This window comes from Wasmannia auropunctata, unplaced genomic scaffold (assembly GCF_000956235.1).
Source record: "Wasmannia auropunctata unplaced genomic scaffold, wasmannia.A_1.0 LD335996.1, whole genome shotgun sequence".
Taxonomy (NCBI): domain Eukaryota; kingdom Metazoa; phylum Arthropoda; class Insecta; order Hymenoptera; family Formicidae; genus Wasmannia; species Wasmannia auropunctata.
Window position 1 is genome coordinate 2,404,457 of NW_012026894.1, and position 26,433 is coordinate 2,430,889.

The 26,433-nt window shown below is 42.7% G+C and overlaps 1 protein-coding gene and 1 pseudogene across 1 annotated transcript; one reads left to right on the top strand and one right to left on the bottom strand.

Moving 5' to 3' along the window:
* LOC105453741 overlaps positions 1 to 12,977 on the top strand; it is a 21,541-nt pseudogene extending 8,564 nt beyond the window's left edge.
* Positions 12,978 to 14,150: 1,173 nt separating this feature from the next.
* LOC105453742 (A disintegrin and metalloproteinase with thrombospondin motifs 7-like) lies at positions 14,151 to 25,688 on the bottom strand. The gene is made up of 18 exons (XM_011695926.1): positions 25,588 to 25,688; positions 24,944 to 25,319; positions 22,496 to 22,661; positions 21,919 to 22,226; positions 21,532 to 21,656; positions 21,300 to 21,446; positions 20,872 to 21,018; positions 20,254 to 20,401; positions 19,688 to 19,783; positions 18,844 to 19,053; positions 17,982 to 18,218; positions 17,108 to 17,231; positions 16,891 to 17,017; positions 16,580 to 16,700; positions 15,997 to 16,140; positions 15,779 to 15,897; positions 15,006 to 15,175; positions 14,151 to 14,871 (listed from the first exon to the last, which is right to left on the bottom strand). Exons 1-18 carry the CDS (start codon positions 25,686 to 25,688, stop codon positions 14,264 to 14,266), a joined length of 3,474 nt encoding a protein of 1,157 aa, XP_011694228.1. The 3' UTR covers positions 14,151 to 14,263.
* Positions 25,689 to 26,433: the final 745 nt, after the last annotated feature.

Sequence of the window (26,433 nt, forward strand, 5' to 3'; positions counted from 1 at the left end):
GGGTCGATGACCCTGGCCTTCCTTTGAATCTCTTTCGAGCGGGAGAGAGGACACCAGCCCCCTCCCGCCCCACCCTCCCGTGGAGGGCAGAGCCCCGGAACAGGTCGCCCGCCTGTTCCGGTACCCAATAAAATCCACTGAGCTGGGCTTTTTTAAACAAACCCGGATTTTTTCAAATCCTGCTAAATGTATAATATGTGCACATGTGATTCTTATGTATATTGGAGAAATCGTCTTTTGTAAATGCTTCTATGTGAAACAAACTAGATGTTACCTATGTAGGTCAAAGCGTACGACTTACATAAAGGAGGCCAGTGGTGAGTGGATTCGGCGCATTGCGGGACGCGCCTTTTTGAAAGTATAACGACGCAAGTGCCACAATGTCTACGGTCACGACTCATCAAAGAAACGGTAATGCGGGAAATAAAGGAATAAAGGAGAAGAAAGCGAGAGGCGCGCATTCCGCCTAGAAGCTAGAATATATTTACTTGTCGGCTATAGTTTAGTGGGTTAATCTCTTCGAAGAACGAAGACAAATACTGAAAACGGTAAGCCTTAAGTAAAACTAAATTTATCGATAACCATTAGGAACAAAGTAAAATAATGAAACATTGATCATTACTCATTGTACTAATAATATAAATGAAAGAAGATACTGGATAGTAGTTTGTGAATGAAGTTTCGAATTTCGCAAAAATATGTACAAAATGTTGAATACGTGATGGTCCGTGTATTTTATACCGGTATCGCTGGTACGCACGCGAAATTGAGAAAAACAGCAAAATCAGCATGCCCGCAGGACGGCAAGGAACCTAAATTCACTCCCGCCGCAGAAATGTTTTCCCTCGCGATTCTCCAACTTCGGATATGCGCCTCCTTCTGCCGCGTTCATCCGGCAGCCGCGGAGTCTGCCCTGAATATGTTTTAAATATGAAACGTCATCGGAGAGCTCGCGGCTATGCGGATCGCCACCGAAACTCCAGCCAGTCGCGCGTCGCGCCCGGACGCTTCTTCCAGTTTACTCGCAACCGGGTGAAAACACGAAGTCCAAACGATAGTTTGAATTGCTAAAGGCACTCGCGGCGGTTGTCAAGCGCGCGAACGCAACCCTATTATTATTCGGAATATAATAAGTCGACTGTTGATACGGCCGCTGATTCTGACTTGAGATTTGCATACGATTCACAGACAACGTCACTCCGCGGCTTCTATTTTTCTATGATCAGATATTTGAAAGGTAGCTATCGAAAGGAATTTTCTACATTTAAAATAGATTTTTGCAAGCTTTAGTTAGTTTTCTATTACGTATAGATATGCGATGTATCACGGGTTCATTTTTTTTATGTTTTATATATCTTTTTATATTTTTTTATGTAATTTCAAAAAAAGAGAAAATAGCAAGGACAGGAACTGAATTCGCATAGAAATGATATTATTTCAAATTAAAAAAAGGAAAAAAAGGAGACGAGGATTTTGAAAAGGATCGTAAGATCCATGTCCATGTAAGATCCACTGGGCTGGGCTTTTTAAAAAAAAACCCAGATTTTTTCAAACCCTGATTTATATATGGGAGTTTCTCGTGAAAAAAAACTACAGATATAAATTATAGAGAAAAATATATACATACATCGATGATAAATAAAAAAAAATACGCAAATGGATAAAATATAAAACATGAAATATATAACGCACGCGTATATAACGGATATAACGTAAACCATGAGGGACCTGTTTGTATAATGTTGTATAAACTGACATAGCTGGTCGCGTTTCTATAATTTTCTACAGAAAAAAAATTTCACGTCGATCTTCTTTCAGAGCTTTTTCCGTGCCCTATCAGCTTGTCCTATTTCGAAAAAGTCATTGCCATCTATCAGAGCAGAGCTTTTCCTCTTGTCGAGCACAGCGCGCACGCGAGAGCTATTTTTCGCGGTTTCGCGAGCAGCAGAGAAAAGAGTAGTAGGTCGCGAGTACGAGAAGATGACCTATTATACATCACCATCTCTGTACCACCCCTATCCTTGTCTACATTGTAGTCGTGGCCGCGGGTGCTCGAAAACGAAAGCACGTTTTTTTTTCGTTACAAGCTCGATTTAAGAGGAGCCTTCCCTAGTTGCTGCGGCATAATGACACGGTATCTTTTAAGTTATCGCTCATTTTACTCGTCCAAGTAATAACCAAGATTTGACAAGATGGGACCAACCCACCGAATTTTATTCAATCATCAGTAAATTATAAAAAATAAAAACCCACTGGGCTGGGCTTTTTTTAAAAACCTAAAAATAAAATACTAATTACATGATTACTGCTGTAGATATATTATTAAACTAACAAAAGTAAACTTAATGTTCGCCAATAATATATTATAATTAATATGTATATATTAGTGTATATATTTAATATATGATAGATATAGATGCAGATGAGTATATGTGTGTATAACTCAATAAAATTAAAAATTACCAAAAGCAAATATTAAATATAATCGCAGTGGCGAATTTATCGCAACAATACATTATTTGAATATTATACTCGAAATTCCGAGTATATACGTTTCACTCATCAATGCATTACGCGTTTTACTTTATTATGATGTTACACACACATTTCCCTGTTGCCACGAGAAATTTGCGTGGAAATTTAATAAACCAGAGGAACATTTCTAAATAATAATTATGTACGCTCGAATGTATATTACCGAATAATATTTCGGCATTGACCACATCCTATTATTTAACCTTCAACGTTGCATAATGGCATTAATGCTGCTGCATCACGAAACGCCTATTCAAATTTTAGCCTTCTATACGCGCGCCTCGTCAGTTAATGCATCAGCGCCGACTGATGGATTTACATAATAGATCTGTAGATCAAATTCACAAATTGCGACGAAAGCACAAAGGATCGATTTAATTTTCCGAGTTTGGGAAAAAATTTTACAGAGAAAGTCGATCGATCCGTGGAGGTACATAGGGGAAGCCGAATGGAACCGAATGAGCGGCGATATTATTGAAAGAGAGAGACGCGAATATTTCCACCAACGGGAATATTTCCGTTTCCGTCTTTCCGGACATCACTTTGATGCGAAAATACAAGGAGCTTTTTCATGTAGGTGAAAATGTTACAGAAGGCAAGGTCTCTCGATATCAGGTATCAATTTCGTCGTTGTACGCCACCGGGAGAACACGATAAGACAGAAAAGACAGAGAGAGAGAGAGAGAGAGAGAGAGAGAGAGAGAGAGAGAGAGAGAGAGACAGAGGAGGAAAGAAAGGAATGAAGCTACGGCAAGCACGTACAATGGATCATCATTTCGTGGTATAAGCGCAGCAGTTTTCCCACTCGGCAGTGCTATATCATAGAAAAATGTCACTCGCACACACAGCATTTTCTCTCTCAAAAAAAAAAAAAAAAAAAATTACTCGCCTCGTTTCAAACTACTGAACATTTAATTAATAACCGTTTAATTAATTTGTGATAAAACTCGAAAGTCACGTAAGAAGGAAATGTCAGAGTATCGAATCGAACAATAAGTGATCGCCCCGTGCGCGTTTGTTCATAAAATTTGATAATGACGTCGCGATAATCTGATTTATATTTCCTAATTCGTCCGATCGTTTGCGTACATAGCGGCGAATGTGTGAAATGACTGAAGCTGAGAGGATATATACTAATGGATACATTCTACTACAACAGAAGGAAGGAGAGAGATATCCGGAAGCAGAGAAAATTGAAGCGATGGTGACGCATCGGCCGGAGAATGAGTTACTTGTTGCTTATCACTTACCGCCCGATTACGGCATATACACATATTCTTAATATATATTCTTAAAGTTACATATACAGGGTGTAACTTAAATGACGACCATTAAGTATATAGCGCTATTCCTGATAAAAAATTGAGTCAAAAAGTCTTAAGCCCTTTTTTTCTACAATTCTTAATTATGCAGTTATTCCCCTAGTTAAACTAATCCAATCGGCGCCGTTCTTTAGACGGGCGCACATCAGCAAGTGTAGTAGTGTGCGTGAACATAGCGGCGTGACGCGCGGCGGATCGCTCACGCACACTACTACGCGCGCGGCTCACTGATGTGCGCCCGTCTAAAAAACGGCGTAGATTGGATTAGTTTAACTTGGAAATAACTGCACAATTAAGAATTGTAGAAAAAAATGGTTCAGGACTTTTTGACTCAATTTTTTATCAGGAATAACGCTATATGATTAGTGGTCGTTATTTAAGTTACAGCCTGTATATATATATATATATGTTTTATTCGACTTACTGCATAATGGCTGTGCCAACTTAATAGACGAGACGTCTCACTGTTTCCATTTTCTGAAAGTGTCAGACGATAATCGGGACCAATTCGTTAACGCGATTCCGATAACGCGCGCGCGTTAACGTATCGGTTTAGCTCGCGAATCCACAATCCACATTGCCCGTAAACGGGCACCATCTACCGTTCGCATCTACAAACCGATGCCTTTGCGGCCTACCTTATCCGTTTAGGAAAATACGTTCTCCAATTGTGTGCCAACGGCGTCGAGATAAGAGGCCGGAGAACTTGCGATATCTCGACGGGATATCGCGATCGGCACGCATCTAACTAAAACGAGGCTCCCGCAGGGATGACTGATCCTCACAGTCATTTAGGGCTTAACGTACCCACGGATTCGGGTTTAATATTGGGCACTCGAACACATTTACACATCCACACGCCTTTATGTAAACGATAAATCTTGGGGAAAAGTGAAAGCGAAATGCAATCTAATTTAAAAATAATAAGAGGAATAAAAATGAGAACAAGTTTATATATGTATGTATTTAATACTAAAGATAAACCAGAATAACGAAAGGTAAACCTCATTTATTATTTGAGGAAAGGTGGAAATGAGATACAATCTAATTTAAAAATAATAAGAAAAAAAATGAGAACAAGAGAGTGCGAGAGAGAGAGAGAGAGAGAGAGAGAGAGAGAGAGAGAGAGACCTATATATGTGTTTAGTATAGATATATCAGAATAGCTAAAGCTCATGTATTATTTATGTCCTTTAATTAAAAAAAAAATACTAAAACGAAACGATCTCACCCTTGTTTCCAGACCTGCGAAACCCTTAGGTGCACCATTCCGGGCAGAGGTTGCGTGACTGGCAGAAAACCACCCGCGGAGGGCACCCCGTGTGGTGAAAAGAGAGTAAATTACCGCTTACGAATAAAGAGCGTAAAATAAGGCACGAAGGATGATCTAAGACCCGTTGATTACGAGAATTGTGATAGAACGATTTATAAAAGTAACAATTCTTTGATCCCGGGGCTATTCTTCACGACGGAAATTGTTCCGATAGAAAATTTCCGAGAAATTTTTTAAAGTTCAAAAAAAAAAATTTTCTCTTTTTTTCTTAATTCTTTAATTGGACTGCGCGTTAATTTAGTTCCCTGCAATATAATAATTTATTTTTTTCTAAACTTGGACAGTTTTTCTCGAGCATTGACAATTTTTTTCGTTTTATTAGAAAAAGATACTCGAGCTCAATGTTTCCCCCGTTCCAACAGTAATTAACGTCATATCGATCAAGGACTTATGGTAATTAATTATGTGGGTCTTGGTTGTGTATCTTCACTTTAACTCATTTCAATACATTGTTCATCAAAATGTTTGTTCGTAGGTATAACTGATGAAGGCGAATAAGTATTCGCCTTCGAGGGGGCCTTTAAAAGCGTATCAGAGTGGAGATTTGAAGAAAAATTACATATTGATCAATTAATCAAGGTTCTCGAGGACCTTTCACCGAGGGGGCCATTATGTCGGAACAGTTTAAGTATCTCATGAAAGAGATACGGCGGGCGTATATAGCGGAAAGCTAAAAAAGCTATCTGGATCCGCCATCAACCGTGAGTCACGCGCCCTTTCAGAATTAAAACCAGTTTCAGGCTTCAGTTGAGTTTCATTGGCCCTTAAGGCAACAAAGCAATGTTAAAGATTGCGAGCGGGTATTCGCGAGGCATTCTTACAAAGTACGTCAAGCTAACGTTGCGCAAGCACCACTGTAAATTCTTTCATAATAATATGTTTGCGAGTTTGCCAAAAAAAAAAAATTACAACTTTTATATACAGCCGTTTCTTGCTTCCCTCCCGATTTAATAAGCAGAGCTTACTTATAAAACACTAATACACTTCGAAAGTTAAAAGGTTATTTATCTGCAACTTAATAACAAGTTAGAAAACTTACGAGGCGCAGCGTGTGAATGGTCGATTGCGAATTTTGTTTCGGGAAAAGGATTTACTTGAATACATCCGAGAATCCCCCGTAGTTCTAGAAGAGGTCGCTTCAAATTTGCCGAACGAATTTGATCATATAAAAGAAACTATATATATACGGAGAATCGGGCAAACCTGTATACGTCCCGCATAAAAATTCACGTGTCTTGCCAGATAAAACTTGTTTCAAGTCGAGTCACGAATATTTCGGAAATCGAAACGAGGCAAGTCGGCTCGGAAACGTTTTTTGCGGTCGGTCAAGCATGCGCGCGGCTACGTGATGTTGCAAAAGGGATTCGGCAAAACGTGATACAATGTAGGCGCTGCGCGAGGCCCCGGTAATGACCAGGAGAGGACGAGCCTTGTCCAAATATCACACATCAGCGAAATATCAGATTTGGGTGGCAATGTTAATTAACCGGGCGTGTCGCAGCGTCGAAGCGTGTAGACCGAGAGTCATTAGCGTCGACCGGCTGACCGACTGCCGCTTCGGGGTGTCGGACATACTACCGTTGAAGCTCGCGAATCCGGCCGGCGAGTAATCTCTAATTACTCGAGCGAGCTCTGAACTAAGTCAAATGGTCGATACCATTTGGCCCGCACGTGAAAAATCGGGCCAGCAATCAGAAACGACCAATGACTTACTTTCATCGTAAAGATCTTGTGTGTCTCAATGAAGTGTTCGAACGTGTATAAATATTATGCTTTAGTTACATTAAAAATTTTTAAGTATAGAAAAAAATTGTATTAGATATCAATTTTTTTTATATGTATTTTTTATTGTGTAGCCATGTATATAGCGTTACAAAAAAAATGGTTTATAGAAAAACACCAAAGAGTAAGGCATCAGTAATACTGCTGTTATAATGCTTACGTAAAAATGCAGAATGCAATGCAATTACAATAAGGAATGATTAACAGAAAACATTAAATATAAAAGGCATAATAAGCAACACGGTTACAAAACTATTGTATGAGTAAATACATTGCGGATTCAGATATCGAATAAATTATATGTGAGTAAATACATGTTGTATAGAAAACGGAGACGACACGAATAAAACTATGAAACTATAAATAATAAAAAATAAATAACTATAATTAACGAAAAAAATACACGCAAGCTCTCGAGGCAAAACAAACACAGAAAAACACGAGAAATATAAAATAGAACAAGATAAATTAGAAATAGGTATAGCGCAAGGCAGAACAGCAGTGTCGTCCGATGCGAGGCCGGATGGTGACAAGGATGGTGAAGAGAAACGAAAGAAGCGAGCCAATTGAAATATTTGGTAGCAGCATAGAGAAAACGGCCCTGAAATTGACGAAGCAGCGGAAAGGATATAAGCAGTCGTGATAACGGGTATCGGGGGTGTTACAAGAATGGAATTCGAAATTAAGGTGGAGAAGGCTGCGGAGGTATATCGGAGATGTATCGGAATACTAGAAACTCCAGTTACAAACTTCAGTTATAAATAATAAAATGCTTCCGAGAGATGAAAATCAGATAAAAATCAGCCAAGACATATGTATCTTTTTAAAAGCATGCTATACGAACCCGAATATTTGTTAGAAAAAAAAGAAACGCTTGATATTTCATTTAAATAACTCGATGTAAAAAGAAAAACAAATTTTCGACCGATGAAATTTAGTGAGTAAAATTGGACGATGTGCTGGGGATTGCGAAGTTTTTAAAAAATTGAAATCGGAACGATAACATCGACTACGAAAATAGATTGATCTACCTACGTGCGTAAAAATTCAGTTTGTTTGTCATGCCACTTCACAACAGCCCGATGCAATCATCGGTGGAATGAAATAGACAAATAGATGCGCAATTGCAGTTTGTGAAACGAAGAGCAATTATCTCGTCGCCGGCCGAGGGCAGACTCGATGCGTTTGCGTGTTATCGCGGGATCGAGCGTATACTTTAATGCGGACGTTTCTAAATGGAAAAGCGAGATAGCTGAATTTAAGTAATCATTTCAACGGCGAGGTACTCCCCGAGAATTTTTATTTTCAAAATAATGACCCCCGAAATTGGAGACATAAAGTGCGTGAATTTCAGTATATTTGCTTGAACATAATATATGCATATTAAAACGCGTAAGATATATCAGATTAATACTACCTTTGTAATCACGCGGAGTAGCATCATATCGTTACAGGTAATTTATTTGCTCGGAGAGTAAATAAAAAGTACGTTACATTAAATAAAAGGTAATACGTGCGTTTTACATACGGCCGCTTTTTAAAGTGCAAAATAGTTACGCCGCGGCAAAGCGAGAGGCGGAAATATTATTCCACACCAGGCAGACTATTTAAGCGGCTTTAAGTGCGCTTAAAACTGCCAGAAGTCATAAAGAGACTCGATAATTATTCGCGCCGGGGAATAACGTTAGTGATTCTAAATGGAACAAGACTAAACGGGTCTCTCGAAGCGCAAGAATATCTCCTCGCAAGGCATAATAAATTTCCACGTCGCGTCTTCTAAAAGACATAGTACATCATTTAGTTTCGTTCATAATACACCTCTCCGGATCCTCCGTGCCTTCTCGTTTTCCCGTGACATAAGTCAGGTGTCGCGACGTCGGAATGGGCGTTTTAACGAATGTTGCAGTGGTGTTACCAAATGAAGTGTCTAATGGTGGGAGAACGACCCGGAATCACAGACGGCGGTTGGGACGCCTGGTCGTCCTGGAGCAGGTGTTCGCGGACATGCGGCTTCGGCGTGGCGTACGCCGTGAGAAAATGCAACCAGCCGTCCCCGTCCGATGGCGGCTCTTATTGCGTGGGTGACAGGAAGCGCCATAAAATCTGCGCCATGGACGCGTTAGTTTTGCGAGTGCTCACAAACGGCTTTCCAGTAAGCGCAGCGCGAATTTACACGAAGCTTGAGCGAACATTCGGCAATTTGCGACGGTCGTATCTCCCGCGAGATTGTTATATAAACTGAAAACGCTTTCTCTTAATGAAGAATTTTACGCGAAAGTGTATATTTGCGCGTTAAATTACGAGGCTTAAGCTGACAATAATGAAGTTGAGACAGGCAAAAATGAAAATTGTGTTAAACGCGCTGCGTTGCTGTAAAGCTTATGGAGACGGAAAATTATCATAAACGATCGTATATTAACATTCGAGTCTCTTTTTACAGCCCTGCAAAATCGGCGCGCCGTCGTTTCGACGTGCAGTGCGCTAAATTCAACGACTGAGTATTCCCGGAAGACGGAAAGGTTCATCGTTGGGTGGCGTATATAATCTGCCCGAAGGTAATAAGCGATAAGCGATCTTCAGTCTCGCGCGTCGACTTCGTGACTTATCTTTCCTAGACTTGAAGGCGCCCGAAAACCCCTGCGCGCTTTACTGCATGAGCAAAACTAATCTGGTGACTTCGTTGAGACCGAAAGTGGTGGATGGTACCACGTGCTACAGAGGCATTCGAGATATCTGCGTCGGGGGTGTGTGCATAGAAATACCTTGCGACCTAGATACGGATTCCGATGCCATCGAAGACGTGTGCGGTGTCTGCCGAGGCGACGGCACCTCGTGCACTTTGAAGCAAGGAACGGTGTCATTTCCGGCTCAACCCCGTAAGAAAGAACGTAGTGCTAATATGGCGGTCTATTCCACTCCGCACTAATATTAGAATGAAAAATATTTGTTAGCTGTATACGAATGCAAATGTAAAGATTTTATTTTGCCTGGTTTTTCGAATACTAACGTCCACCTTTTATTTCACTTTTGCAATATTTTTAAATTAAAAAAATCTTTCAACCGCAAATATTAAAGTGAACTTCTGCATTATAAAAAAATATTCTTATAACATTTCGAAGATGATGGTTGAATTTTGTCAACGCCTTCAACAGATATTCCCAGTTTCCCAACATGTTTCTCTCACTTTCTGTCAATCCTTCTTTTGAATTTCTCATAATTTTCTTGGCGTTCTCGCTTATTATTCTATGTCGAGCGAATTTCGCAACCTGACAAAAATGCCGATGAACTTCAGTGTCGTCGGCACGACACGGTGAATAGGGAAGTCCGCGAACGAGAACTTCCGTGAATTAAAATTCCGCCAGAGCAGAAGTATAAGGCACGCGTTCAGTCTTGTTCTCCAAGAGGAATCCCAAGCAGTGCATTGAGAATGTGTATATGTATATATATGTGAGAGAGAGAGAGAGAGAGAGAGAGAGAGAGAGCGCAATTCGCGACAGCCAAATAAATCTTTCTACTGCGCAACAACGCGATGCTGCGCCAAAATTGGAATCTCGATGAATAATATCACAGGTGGTAGTTCTTTTTTTTAATAATCCTTCGAGAAAATTTTTATGTTAAGGACTCAAGAAAATAACAGACGTGCCGGCCGGTGCCAGAAATATTAGCGTCGAGGAGGCAGAACCGACCAAATCCAGAATCGTGGTGCGCACCAAAACTACGAAGATCGTGTTGATCGATGGGTAAGTGAAATTCTTTTTCATTTTTCTAACGCGCAATATCTCGTTCGTGATTATCTCGAGAAAACCGGATTGTATTTACTGCATGTCTGATCGAACGTCGCGTGTAACATTTCTAATTCGATGCCTTTCTTCAACCTCCTGCAGTGCTTCATCAACCTCATTACTGGCACATCACGCAAATAAAGGTACTTGTCTTACTCCGCAATTAACAACGCGATTATTTCAGTAACCGTCTAGAAATGTTCAATGTGCCGGGCTTCAAGGCGTGGCTGGGAATGATAAGGCCGAGGCAGGAAGCTTTGAATATACCGGGACCCATCACACAGAACTTGATTATATTGGTAAACATAATGAACTTCGCTAATTAGTCGCTACTCTCGGCGAATCGATAACGTATCTCAAACAAGGTGTTCGAACTTGGACATGTGCTATCGGCAAGAATGCGCAAAAAGAAACACTCTCGAGAACATTTTATGATTCATTTAAAATCGTAGTACTGCTATAATCAGCTGCTATAATCTTTAAAGGAAGCGAGAATTCAGGTCTTTTTTCCAAATATAATTTCTAACTCGTGCCGCGACGCGACGCGACGCGAAGAAAGTTGGCGACGTCGTTTTACGAAATGACTAAAAATTAGTTTTTTTATTCCAAAGACCGTCTTTGGAATAAAGTCATAAGCGTAGTGTCCATTGTCCCGCTTTTATGTCGAATTAACTGCCAAGTTATTTTAAAAATTACATTAGAGAGAAATTTAATTTTATCGCTTCGCAGTATTTCCTTTGAGAGCTAGTTAATCTACGACAGGTTTTAGCAAAGGAGAACGTCATGTTGAAATCCTCATTAGGATTGAAGCAACGAGCTCCCTGTAAACCCGAGTTCTCCTGGGATTTCATCGACTGGGAGAAATGCTCGGCAGGTTGCGGCCCGGGAGAGCAGATATCGAAACCACGTTGCATTGAGAAAATCGGCGGATTGGCGGACGATAAATTTTGCAGAAACATCACTAAACCGGACGTAAAAGTCAGACCATGCAATCGAGCGCCCTGCGGCATGTTTATATTTTTACAATTTTCTGCATTAAAAATATTTATAGAGTTATTAGATCTCGTACATCAATAAGAAAAAGTAACTATGACTTTTAACGAGCTTCAATATGGTGAAGTCGAAATTAATTGTATGTAAAAGAACTTACGTCAAGTTCATTCATTTCTGCAATAATAATTTCAATAATGATCACAATTATACATATTATATCGCCCTCATATCGTTACTGCATTTCGTTGATCATATCATGTCCATGTGTCGGACAGAATTGTCACTTTTATCTTAAGGAACTAACGAAGGGAACATGGTACGCGATAATCGCCGACGTCCCGCCATCGCCGGCTAATTAAAAGTCTCGCTCTTATCGCCGCGCGCGATTCCAGGTGGATCATTGGCGAATGGCATGGCTGCACACAGCGCGCGCCGGGCTGCAAGAGAAGGCGCGCTGTCAAATGTGTACGACCCGTTGGCCGTGGCGAGCAGGATCTCGACGTGGTCGAGGACAGCTACTGCCAAGGACCGAAGCCAAGGGAGTCGGCGCCTTGCGAAGTCAGCCGACGAAGACGTGAGAACAGAGGTGCCGCCGACGGCAAGCGCGGGCTCTTCTCCGCTCGCTCGAGCACGCTAACGCGACAAATCGACTTCATTAGAGCTGCTCGAGCGCCCGCTAAGGCGACTTTAAACGGCACCGTCGCGGAGGACCGGCAGCATCCGGATGATCTCTCAACGCGGGCAGGACAGATTGGGGATTCGTCCGATCGGCATCGGGTACGTTAAATGCGCTTCCAAGTGAGACAACGGGTTTAATTTCGGCGGACGCGATACGAAATTCGGCTAAGACTCGTCGAGATTATCGTTCTCGGACGGATATAAGAGATCGGGAAACGCATCGAACGACAAGACGAAGATGAATTGCGAATAGGATTAAGAAGGGTGAGGTAGTGATCGATAAGGAGGACATTCGGAACCTAACGCTCGGAACCTAACGATTATTCTGGTACGCGATACGGAGAAGAACGTCGTCACGAATTTCCCGAGGGATTTTGAATCCCGTCCGCCGGGGAATAGCACGGAATTCACCTTGGTCGGTGCACGGACGCTCTCAGATACATACAAAGAATTCAGGAAGAAGCGCGGCGCGCGTCACCTCTCGAGGTCACGATTTTTCGCGGACGACGTGCATGCGATATACGCGATGAAGTAGATCGATGGCGCAAATGACCGTGGGAAGTAACTCGAGCGTTCCTCCGACGGCGATGAAAGAGAAAAGAATTTATTATCATACGAGGACATACGTGGATATACATCGATTACTCTCGCGTAGAGCGTATGCTCTCTTTCGGAACGGCATCCGCGGCGCAAACGTGTGGAGAGAGAGAGAAAGACAGAGAGAGAGAGAGATAGAGCGCACGCGTCTGGAAGACGAATCTGCGTCGATTCAAGCGATGGTTATGCGATCCATCAAGGAAAACTTTTACGAGTCGTTGAGTAGAACGACGGTGCGCTGGCTCTCGAGCACGTACCGCGCGGCGCGCGTGCAGATTGCCCGATGCTCGAGGCGATAAAAACAATCGTTATGTTATACGACCGAATTATACTTACCGCGCGCGCGCTTTTATACAGGCGTATCGTAATTTAACGATCGGACACCACAGAGAAAACCGCCGGCCCACGTCGATTGTTGGGAGCCGCGTTGGGAGTCGTGCGACGATGAATCGCCCGATTAAATCAGCGAACGTTGTTTGAGTCCCGGCTAACACGGCCATAATTGACGGTAAAGCGGCGATAGATTTGCTAGAGAAGTCCGAAGATAATCTCTCAATATGCGGCAGTACGTACGCGAGGAGGACGGGCGACATAAATTACACCTGAACGACGGCGAGGAGGATGATTTTCCCCGCGACCCACTAACGAGTCCCGCCGTTGAGCATTGATCTTTGAGATTCATCGTTCGCGTCGTTATTTATGGCGGGAGCGATACTTTGTAATGATCCGAGATTGCAGACGTTCGCCTTCCCCCTTAATGGGCTCGTGTCCCGGGGGTATCGCAGGGAAATGCCTGGGCGCGCGCGACATTTTCTTGTACCAATAAAGATTAAGTGGTGAAAAAAAGTGCGCGCGAGTCATTAATCTTGAGTCCGCGTACTCGCTCCACGTACGCGGGTTCCACAATACGGACGTCCGCTTGTGCCTACCGAGAGCGTCGCGGACGCGAGACGCGTCATATCGCTGGACGATATTTTCTATTCGCCGCGCGCCGCTTTTCGTATTACCTATACGTTTTATTTGACTTGACGGCCTTCATCCCGTCAGGCTAATCAATCACGTGTTACATGAATCAGCAAAGAGCAAGTCTCTCGTAACAGAATGTGTAATGCTATAGCTTTTCGATCCGCATCTAAATATTCATATATTTCTGAAACTTATACAACTATAAGTTTGTATACGACGACTATATACGAAGATAACATTTATCGCAGCGTTTAATTTTTTTTTTCTTCCCGTGCTCAACGCCTTTCCTCCGCGGTATCGATGGATTGAGATGGATTGAGAGCCTCGTTCGCGGCAATAGAAACAGCGCGCGGACTCGCTGTCAGATTATGATGGGCTAACCGTTCGATAAGTCTAACCGCCTGATCGCCCCTGTACACCTTCTTCTGGCTCGTGTCGATGCCGACGCCGACGAGATCGCCGGCTTCCTGGAACGCCTTGTCCGACAGATTAGACTGAAGAGACTCGTCTATGTACGGCGCCTGCATCAGTACAACGTTCTCGATGGGTATCGAATCCTTGATGATGGATCCCGGCTTCAGCGTAGTGAATCTCTCCTCGGCGTCGCAGGTGCGCTTACGCTTGTCCTCGTTTGTCATCGCCCAGTCGTAAAGGACCTGTCGGAAGTCTCGGGCGGCGCCCGTCCCTTCGAGCTTGTCACCGTCGTCGCGCAACTTGTCGCGGGTCTTCTCCAAGTAATGGCCCAGGCCGCGATCGACGAATCTGTCGATCATTCTCCGTTGATCGTCCGGTGATAAGCCCGCTCTCCCTTTCACATCCGCGAGCTCTCGCTCGTCGGACCGTCGGGTTTTCTTAGGACACATTATTTTGCAGGGTCTTGTACCTGTGTGATTCACGAACGCGTGAGAGTTTTCTCGACAGAAATTGACAGAGATTGTCGCAAAAGCCTTTTGTGTATTTTTATTTCGAGTTAGAATATTAGAAAAATATTACGAGCTCGAAAGGCCACGATTGTACCTATACACTCCTCCTTCTGCCTCGGCACACGACCTTTGCACGCGTCCAGATTTGCTTGCGTATCGTCTTCCCCGGGTCTGGCACCTGGCCTCACGCATTGGACCTTGCGGTGTCTCATACCCTTCTTCCCATCGCAGGCACTGCATTTACTCCATTGACTCACTCGCCATCTGCACGTACGACCGGCGACGGACATGGATTTATTTGCTTTACATTCAGATTCGTCGAGCGGACGCTAATGTGCGCGCAAAACGCTAGATCGATGTTTATGCGACGCTGAGTTAACATCTTATTTATCGGCGAACGTATGCGGGCATAGGTGCGCAGTACTACGTCATCGTTAAAGAAGGAACTAAGATCGATGGAGCGGAAGCCAATAGCGTTCAGAGATTTTTATCTCAACATCGTGGGTATTATTTGAGCTGTTGTTGTTGAACGGAACAGTTATGTTTTCTAGCTGCTAAGGCATAAAATTTTTTCTGTCATTACGTGTTGCTCTGATGTTGCTGCAAGATCCAGCTACTAAAAATAAAAGAGCGCTAATGCGAAAAATCTCGAATTTTATACTACGCTATATAATAACGTATTTATATATTTTTTTTAATCTTATTTTAACAGTTAATACCGTTTTTATTAAATACATTTTATTTGTCAATTTAAAAACACTATACTGTTCCGCTCAACGAATTATCTTATTACGTGAAATTATATTAACGACGCATTGTCTATGTCTACTGCGCGTAACTTGCGACGTACTGGAACTCGCGGCTTACTTTGCGGGACAAGGGGCCTGATTGCAGACGCGGCTCTTCGCTTCCGGACGCGGCATACCGTCGCAGAAGTTCGGCGTCACCCGCCCGCTCTGTTCCTCGATGCAGGACGCCTCCGATATCTGCGCAAAATCGATGACATGTCCTTCGCATAAAAGCGGTCGCATTCGCGGTCGCATTAGGCACCCGCGCGCGCGTGTAAACGTTGTCACATAAATTACCATTGTGCCGCCGTCGCACTTAGCGCTGCATTCTGACCACTCGATGAAGTCCCACATGTACTTGGGCGTGTACGATGCATTCGTCGATCTCACGTAATATTTATAATCTATCCCAGGGTTGTCTTGGGGATTGAAGAACGCATACTAAAAGGTCGAAAAGGCAAAAATTATGTGATAAACTTTTTTCTAGGATTTTATTAGTGTAATGTAATTTACACTAAAAATTACAGAACTTTAATTAAATGACGATTATTCGAAAAAATTAGTTTAGTCTACAAATTGTTGATTATGAATTGTGAATTTATATAGATATAGATATATTATTATTAATTCACATACCAATTAAAAGACATAAAGATAAAATACTCGTAACGATTTTGCAAAAAGAGATAATTTGCAATAAATAAATCTATACTCTTACAAAAGTTAGAGGCCGCGAAATAAAAGATATATATTCACGGTATTGGATTTTTATACGGTGGAGTACCTATATATATATATATATATCTCGCGCAAAACCAATAATTACGTCGTGTGTACGATATCATATCGAGATAATCGTTGGAAAATGAACACGATTTACTTCTATCTCGATATCTTCGGATATCGGGCCTTTCATTTCCACTACTTCCTTGTCCGGCTCCGGATGTGTGTAGATAATCATCGTTCCAGCGCACTCGTAATCTCCGCTCTTAAACTCACGGCTACGACAACGTTCATAAAAGTATGCCGTAAAAATACGTTATGTGCTTTATCATCGTTACAGAAAGCGTCTGCGCGTATCAATTTTCCCCGGGATGTTTATGTGCGCTATGGGCGTTATAAATTAAGGACAGGAAAAGGGAGCAAAGAAAGGGGAGCGAGTCGCGCGCGCAAGAGTTTGCAGAAGCTCACTTGTCTCCATTGATGCAGTACGTCTTATCTTTTTCGAGTTTCACGGCCAGAATGTTCTCGCTGGGCTTTCTCTCGGAGACCTGCACGCTTCGGGCTCCCCTCGGAATTGTCACGATCTTCACATATGCTGCGAGGAAAGAGGGGGCGATGTATCACGGGAAAGAAACTCGCGCGATTTTATTTGACATGCCGTGAGCACGATCTACTGAATTTTTACCGCTCTCCGACGCCACTTCGGTAAACTCGCCCACCACCGGGCTGCACTTGGTTCCATCGCCTTTACATATGCCGCATTTATCCTCGATCGCGTCCGAGTCTATCACCCAATCGCATCCAACTTTCTAGTGCGAGAAAGTGTCACAATAATTAACATCATAAATGTCAGGCAAGTAAAATCAATTTTTTTTTAAAGGTATTCGTAAAAAAAGATAGAGTAGTTTCTTTAATCAAATATTGATGCAACTATAAATTTTTTATTGTCACTTGTTATCTTTTATATATCAAGTCTTGGTTACTCTGAATTACACTACATGTAATTTCAGTGAATTCACATCGTTAATTAATGGTAGACTGCTAATGCTGGCTACTAAAGTAATTACAAACGCGCAAGAAACCTACTACCTAAATTTAATTTTGCTAGAGTACCGCAAAAGCTGTCGCTGCAAAATAGACGCGTAGATACTTACTGTACATATGCTAGTAATTATTTTAGATGCATTAATTTGATTACGTGCACGCATTTATGCTTTGTAACAAAGCATATAATTTCCATTAAGTAGGAATTTCGAACTTTTGAAAAAATTCCTTTAGAAGAAATCTCAAAAAAAAATAATCGATAAAATTCGAGGACACAGAAAAGCCGGAGAAATAATTATAAATGAGGGCTTTTTTTAATTTATCATATATGTAAATTATATATTAATAAATATAGATATTTCTTAAAACGGCAAATTGAATACGAGAAGATACTGGGAAGATTTGACGTTTTTATCTGGTGGATTTTATCGCATCAGCACGGCAATCCCAGAGCGCGGATAGTAGAGATTTTCTCCGGCAATGCGGTTCTATTTCAAAAAGTTACAATTTCACACCCTGCACGTTCCGGAGATGCACATGTAGTTGGTCCCGGCCTTGCACGGTGTCGAATCGTTCGCCGTCGGCGAGATCTTCACGTACGTTTGCTTCTCGTTGATGCAGTGGAGCGCGCAAGGTTCTAATTTCGGGTCCATGTATGGCTTCCATTGATGAAGCCCGTCCGTCAGGATCTCCTCGTTGTCGTGTTCCGAGCACTGTACCGCACGGTACGGCGGTTTCGTCGGGTCGCAGGGCTGCGCAATTTAACGCGGAACGTTACGGCAAATGTGTGACGGAATTCCGTGCGGGATGGTATACGGGAGAATTGCGACAGCGTAGAGAATCGTCGTACGGCTAAAAAGAATTAAAACGTTTCGCCGAGCTCCATCACGGAGATGCTCGCGGCAATGATAGTCTCTTTTTCTCTCTCTCTCTCTCTCTCTCTCTCTCTCTCTCTCTCTCTCTCTCTCTTTCCATTTCGCTCTCGAACTGAATTTGTGACAGCGTGTTGTACCGCATGCGTCACTATGTAGTAATATGTAACGCGGCATCTCTCACCGTTGGAAAACGTAAAAATCCCGTAAGCGTGTGACGACACAATATTGTCAGCCACCTCCGTCCGTAATAACGAAAATATAAGACAGAGACACGACTATCGCCGGTATGCCAGCCTGGAATGTGCAATTCGACTGGCAGCTTGCAAAACCGTCGAAATAGCCCGTCGAAATAGCCGTAGGAGAGGAATCGCGCGGCGGTTAACGTCGGGGGAGGAAGGGGGGGGGAGGTATCGCGATGAAGCGAAGGGCCGATTATACTGAAACTCGCGCGCGCGAGGCGATGGCACGCGAGGCGTGCGACGCGAAGATGGATGCAATTTACCGTGGTGTTGCAAGTGAAGAGCCGTCTTCTCTCGCCGATGCAGTATCTGCCGCTGTTGGCCGGTACCGGCCGGTCGCATTCCCTCTCGGAGTACTTGAGGCCGCCGCCGCAGGTCCTGCTGCAGGAGCCCATCGGGCCCCAGTCACCCCATCCACCGTGCACCGCGGCCGGCCGGGCGCCCATGTCCACGCATTTCTTGTGGATGCACCACTATATAGATTTCGCGTGAAAAAAAACGCTCTCTTTATATCACTTTTGTCCCGCGGGTTATAGAGAAGAATGCAATATGTCTCGCGGGCTACTCTACCCCTCCCCCCCCTCCCCCGCGCCTCGTGCCCTTCACGCGAATACCAATTTTCAGCGCGGAGAGTCGCGCGAAGTTTCCTGACACTTCAATTTATTTCCCCGGCGCGATTAAATCTACGTCCGCGCCGTCGCTCGCGAGCGCGCCGAAGGCGACGAAATCTACATCCGCGAGAAGCGACGCGCGCGAGGGAAGGCGCGTCGTTTAATAAATCTCTCTGCTTGCAGAGAACGAGGGAGGAAGGGTGGCGGCAGGGGGAAAGAGGAGGGGCGGGGGAAACGCCCTTTTATTCCGCTACGTTTCCGGCGGCGTGCCGGGACGCGGATCGCGAGCCTCGTAAATGGGCTTTCGATCGTGTCGAAAGCCATTTGCGTTCGCGTTCGTTTGATAATTGATGTCACCTCGCAGCGACATATTATTTACGTCGTCGGTTATATCTGCGGATGCATAAACAACAACCGCTAAGCGGTTGCTAAATAATCCGCGCCGAGAATATATATTTTGCCGGAGGAACTGGTTCTACCTAAGCTCTGCGCGCACCTTGTTCTCACCGCACTTCGTACCGTCAGCCTTCGGCGTCCCCAGGGAGTAGCAACTTGTGTTGGTCAAGCACCACAGGGTCTCGCAGCCGCTCGCCTGAAATATACACACGGTCGCGAAGAGAGCCCTGCAGGTTAATCAGATTAGTCTTAAAGGAATAGGGTGAGAGACTCGCAACTCAAATGCGATATGGAACTGTCATTTTATAAACACTACAATCCCAAAATTCGATAATGACGGAAGCAGCTGTTACGTGGCGAATGTAACTTCGTCGAATAATTTATTTACAAAACGAATATTCCGTTTCTGCGCGGGATAATCGAATACATTTTGTCCGAGTAAATATAACGAGTAATGCATAAAAGCCATTTCATTTCCGACAAGCAAATAGTAGATATAAAAAAAATGCAGATTGAATACATACAAGTGGTATGTAACAGTAAAATTATTGACGATTACGAAGAGGAAAATTGAATTTCGCTTAAATAACAATTTGCGATTCACGATAATTTGATCGAAAACACTAAAATGCAATTAAGGTGTCGCACAGTTTATCAAAACTTTACTTGAGGTTGCGGGCACACTTTCGAGCCAGGAAACTGCATGTCACATTGGAAGGCAGCGTCGTACATTGCACCCGGCAACATGTTAGGATATTTTAATTTCTCTGGGGGACTTCTTGGATTATCATTCAAGCATTCGCCCAGGCCGCTCCTTATTCACAAATAAATTTTATCGTGAAATAAGTTATTAAAAAATTATATATTTCAAAATAATAAATATAAAAAATGGCCGTTTTTTATAGATATTTCTAGCAATTATTAATAAACAGCAGGAAATCGAATCCTCATTTCAAAAATTAAATATATTATATTATACTGTAGATTTATTAAATAGATTACAGCAGCAATTAATTCTCTGCTGAAGTTCGATAATAATATTATGAAATAATTAATAGACGAAATTTATATACGAATGTATTGTAGAAATATCCAATAAAGTGAAATAATATTGACCAATTAGAAATATAATTCCAAATATATATCTACTGCATGGAATAATATTTTCACCGAACTATATATTAAGCGTGTTATACATTTGCATAAAGCCGTACATCATTACATCGCACAATTATAAAGCGACCATAATTTATGCACCGTCATTACTTATACAACTCGGTTTACTCGAGGAAAGCTGTTATAAATTTCCTGCTGCAGCTCGACCATCTGATGGTGTACAAGAAGACGATAGGGGACATAATAAAGAAGCTATCGTCCGTGTCCTTCGACGGACATCCGCTGGTTTCGGGCTCATCGTGAGAACAACCCATTCTATAAAATAGCGTTTTCATGAAAAATCAGACAAGTCTTTGTTTAAAGAATTTCTTGTTAAAATATAGAACACTGAACTGTTACATCTCCAATTATTATACTATTGCGACAATTGCATAAAGTGGCTACAAAAAATTTACGATATCTAAATGTTAAAACAAAAAGCTTATTTTATTCTGAAAAATTGCTCGTATTTCTACTCTCTAAGAATTTGGAACTTTTATCGCTTCCCAAAGACATTTCAAACGCATTTAATTATGATTGACATGCATGGACAGTACACGTGACCAACTTCGTGGGCAATCACGATGCCGAGCAGAAGTCCGCTGTCTTCATTAATGCAGGCAGCCTTCCCCGAGTCGCAGGCCGCAGCGACATGAGCCAGGCCCATTAGGTCGCAATTGGTCTCTTCCGAGCAAATGTCATATCTGGGAATACATGCGAGTAGCAATAATGCAATGTGCACCGGCAATGGCGATTAGATCGGCGTAGATCGGTATCTAGGAAAATTACCTAGTAACCAATACCGCGATATCGTAATGATTGGGATGCATGTCATCCTTCGGATTCATTTTTTCTGCCCACTTTGCGAAACTCTCCAACGTATTCTCGGCATTCGGACTGATGAGCAAATCTATCTACGAGCACATCGAGACTCAATAAATTGAACGTTAACGTCACGGCGTAAATGTCGTCTTTAATCTAATTAAGCTTTTGTTTTCTTAACAAAATGAAAAGCAATACTACATTTAATACTTCTATTATATATATAATTGATTAATTTCAATCATTTATTTATCTCAGCTAAATAATAATATTAACGACATTTGCTGCGGCAGTACCTCCCTCTTTTTCTTATCGGACACATTTTACGTGGTTTATCTTACGATCACACGTTACCTCTTCTTTCTCTTTCTCCAAGTACACCACGCGCACTAAGACGACGTCTATTTGATTCCCCACGGAATTGTCGTGATAAAAATCAGACACCATGTTCATGACCGTCAGGAGATACTGCTCGTAGTCTGTGTTATTGTGGAAATCGAGGAATCTCCGATCGGCAATTAATCCAATTTCAATGTAACGATGTATACTGTGCGTTCCCGTTGATACGGTGGTATTGCGCCTCGCGCCGAGAGAATTATTTTCCATTAGTTGCATCTGCATCCTTTTAGCCAGCTGCTCCGCCCACGCGGACTCCCAGTTGTCTGTTAAAGCGAGAATGAGCTTCCACAAACTACGCGCCATTATTTGTCACTTGCGCGTAACTATGCGAAATCCTCTCGCGTTACGGTACATAATAAATGTCCGCGACATGGGCTGGGGAACTATATCGTCTCGAGTTAAAGTGAAATGTTAAAGTAATAAATGATGGGATATACGCCTGACAATGCCTAGTTTTGTAAATTACTCTTAGGAAGGAGAAAACGGGGGATGAGGATACAGAGAGCTGAAATATTTTGAGGAGGTTACTGACCGCTGGTTCCGCAATGTCTCTTCGATACGGTATCGGTATTCCCTGTCTTTTCGTGCGGCGCGTCCCGTTTGTACGCCACGTGAATGTGCTGGCCGTCGGGCTCGGGTTCCGCCTGATACACTGGCTCGATGAAGTACCGTCCATGATTAGTTTGCACGTAGCCAGCCTGCGCGCGAGAGAGGTGTGTCGCGTTGCCGATAATAATATGAAATAAAATATCGACATTCATGTTTACGGGCATGACATATTAGTTGGCTGACGTAAAATTTCGCTTCGTTGTGAAATTTTCATCTCGCAAAGATCAGCGTTGCGATCAGCATGTGAAATTATAATCGTAAACGCTATCGCTTTCTCGTCTACACAACGTACATTAAGATTTATGAGTCGAATTAATTCTACCGGGATTTCTATCTGGTCGGATTATTAGTTTTAACATTTAATTTCGACGTAGATAACTTGTGCCACAGATTGGAACCACGTCAAGAGATATCCTCAGTGCGATATACATTATTATGCATCGAAATGCTGTGCATAGAAACTGATAGACTCGATTATATTCGTCGAGTAGACGTCAGAGTGGAAAAGGCCAAACGCGCCGCATTCTACGTGACATTTCGTTTGATTCGCGCGCCGCTCCGTCATTTAGAAAAACCTTTACGTACAAAGCCTGCATTTAACGGGTCACCTGTTACGGACGCGAATGTCGCTCGTCGATTCGTTTCGCTGCAAATTCGCGTGACCGGCGGAAAATCGTAGATGGTAATCGCGGCCTTAGTCTCGGCATGCGTTGCGACGCCTTTACGTTTAATAGAATCAACTAGGCATTCCACCCGCTTCGCGCAGCTTGCAGCGCGTTTATCTGCACGCGTAATCGTTCGCCTTGTAAAACTTTGAAAATAACGAGCCGCGGCGGAAAACTACTTTCGAGGCTATTGAGGGTATCACACCGTATATGCAACTATTGCTTCGTGTATTCAACGCAAATACCGAGCTCGATACGCGATGTAATCGAGAAACTCAATTTTCTCTAATGCCACAATCGAGCTGCAGTTGAACAAAAAGAGGGGGTTGGGGGGAGGGGAAGATGCGCTTTTTGCGAAAGTATCGGAGTGCGCGCTCGCGACAGCTCTGACGCGATTCTTACTATCGTCCGTTCCATTTTTCGGAAAAAGCCGGCCGTCGCGAACCTAATCGAACCGACGATATGCAAGTGGTCGAAGTGCAGCGTGCCACGATGAATATTGCGTCACTGGTAACACCGCGATTGAATGCCGCTGCGTGACGCACGTGTTTCGCTGCACCGCTCGCAGTTTACCCAGGATCTCGACTCTTTTATTACGCACTTAGAAATGTGCATGCTGATATCGTGCATTTGCATATGCGGATCGGCACGCGTTGCCCTGCGATGTCATCGATTGTACATACGTGTTTATCGATCTGTTTTTATTCTCGTAACGGTCGCAGATGCTGAAATGCGCGATGGAGAAAACGACGATTCTAAATTCGGTATAAATGCATGAAATTTGCAAGCGATATAAATCCTGTATTAATTACACACACACGAATCTAGATATAAATCTACAGACCGGCCAAAAATAACATCAATATGTATCTCAGTATAGACGTTTAGCAACCTATATGTGAAAACGTGATGTGTTACTGAAATAACTTTTAGCATCGTTTATCAGAGTGCATTGTTCCAAATTACGTCACAAGTTTTTGATTCAAACTGCATCCTGCCTAATATTATTGCATCGAGTTTGACGAACATAATAAGAGAATATCGTGATGAAAAATGTCATATCATTCGCATCGAATTTCGACGAGGAGATTTAGAGAATGTGCACCAGCACAAGCTTTCTACGCTATCCGTCCGACTGCGCTCGCGGTTCTCCTCTTGCTTCGTTAACGTTAATCTCCCGAAGGAATCCGTGGAACGCATTATGTGCACCAACTACGCTCGTAGCCACTTCGAAATTCTGTTCCATCTCTCAAGCCCTCATCAAAATTAATAACAAACCATGCGAACCGCGCGCGCGCAAAGATTAAAATCCGACTCGCTACCGAATATATATATATATGTTACACCAATTGACATTCATCAATCTGAATTAATTCACTTGCCTCACGAAGAGACAAATAAAATCAGGTCACGTAATCATATTAATTAATTTATCTCTGAACGCATAAACGATCAATTAGTAATTATCTCTGTGATACGTAATAAGTATATCACGAATGGAAACCAATTAATTCACAGATTTATCATCGAAGGACATTTATGTTATGAAAATCTGAAATCCAAAGGCAAAGAAGGAAGGACATTTGTGTAGCGTGAAAGGCGTTAGTGCGACAAGGCATAAAGCGTGCCTGAGAGATTCTTTTTTCGGTTCGTTAACACCGAAGGAAGGTGTTGCACGACGGTGTACTGTATCTATATGTACTAACCACGCCGTCGCACAGAGACAGAGCCGCCTTGGAATTAGCATGGCCCCGAACGATACCGCGATAGTGGCACTGCCGATCGGACGCCTTCCTGAATCTCAGGCCCTCGTTGAGATTAGTGCTGATCCCGGCGCCCCGCGTCTCCACCACCATGTCGGGCGAGATGAATTCATGGTACGGGCTGAGCTCCACGTGGTGATCGATCCCGCTGAAGGGTAGCACCAGGTGCAGTTTATTGGCCGACCCGAGGGATCGCTTGCCGCGCTCGCTGTACTCTCGACGGTTATAGAAATTCGGCAGGGAATACGTGCTGAAGCTACCGTCTGAGAGCACTCGCCTCGGCACCAAGAGCTGCGGCCCGTGGATGTCTCGGGTGTACCTGGATCGTTCGTTTGAAAGGGACAATTTCATCACCGACGATGACGTGACGAGGACGTCGCGAATAAAATGGCACTTCGCAAAATTTTCAATTCTCCGATTCTATAATTATATGCAAGTATTCCTTCTAATTTTGAAAATCCTCGTTAAATAGCCCTTAACTTGTCGTAATTGTCACTTCGTGAGATCCGACGAGAATAACAGTTTCAATTACGGATTTCGCCGCGGCGAGAAATTGACATTCGATTGCGAAATGCGAATGCACTCACCTACCGTGATATACGTTTCCGGACGCGTTGGCGTATTTTTCGAGTAAACCGCCATCAACAGTCGCGGCGAAAAGCGTCAGAAGTGCCAGGAATACGATCATTATGACTGGCTCGCGCCGCTAAATCAGCCCGAATACGTGCCTGAAGTTGCCGGATGTCGGTGAACAGCGAACGAACGAAGTTGTTTCGCGAGAGCATATCCGGCTATACCGTGTATACAATGGCCGGAAAGGCAAGCGCTCTGTTTATGCATCGATCTGACTAATGACATCGATAAGCCAATTAAAATGCAATGGCACAACTGTGAATACATGTATGTACACATTGCACTGATATGTCCACAAATATTTCATATTTTGACAAACATGATCGTATATATAACTTGTTACATTACATGAACAATTCGTGAGGTGATTCGCGCACGTGCACGCGATAGAGAGAGAGATAAAGAGAAAGATACTGAATAAAATATTAATTTAAGCTGAAGTAGATAATTAATTTGAGGAAGATTAATCAAAATAAAAAAAATACAGTATAATATTATAATTTAAACAAATTACAATATTATAAATTTGTACGAATCAGGAATATAGAATATTAAATTAAGTTATTATTAAGTATCCTAACATATATATTAAAATTAATTTATCGTTCGTTTTATTATTATGAAGAGGCTTCTAATTTACGAACATTAATTTACGAATATTAATTTACGAATATTACGGTCATATTGGTACTATATTATATTGGTACTGCACATTTTGACGCAGATACGGAGTAGATGAAGGTAGAAAAAGGCTAATACAAAAATTAAGCTTTTAGTGGCGTGCAAATTTCGCTCGTTAC

Coding starts and splice junctions, on each gene's coding strand:
- LOC105453742 (XM_011695926.1), bottom strand. CDS start 25,688: ATGATCGTATTCCTGGCACTTCTGACGCTTTTCGCCGCGACTGTTGAT. Junction 21,447..21,531: donor ATCGCGGTATTGGTTACTAG/GTAATTTTCCTA, acceptor ATGTATTCCCAG/ATATGACATTTGCTCGGAAG. Junction 18,219..18,843: donor TCTTCACTTGCAACACCACG/GTAAATTGCATC, acceptor TAAATTGCGCAG/CCCTGCGACCCGACGAAACC.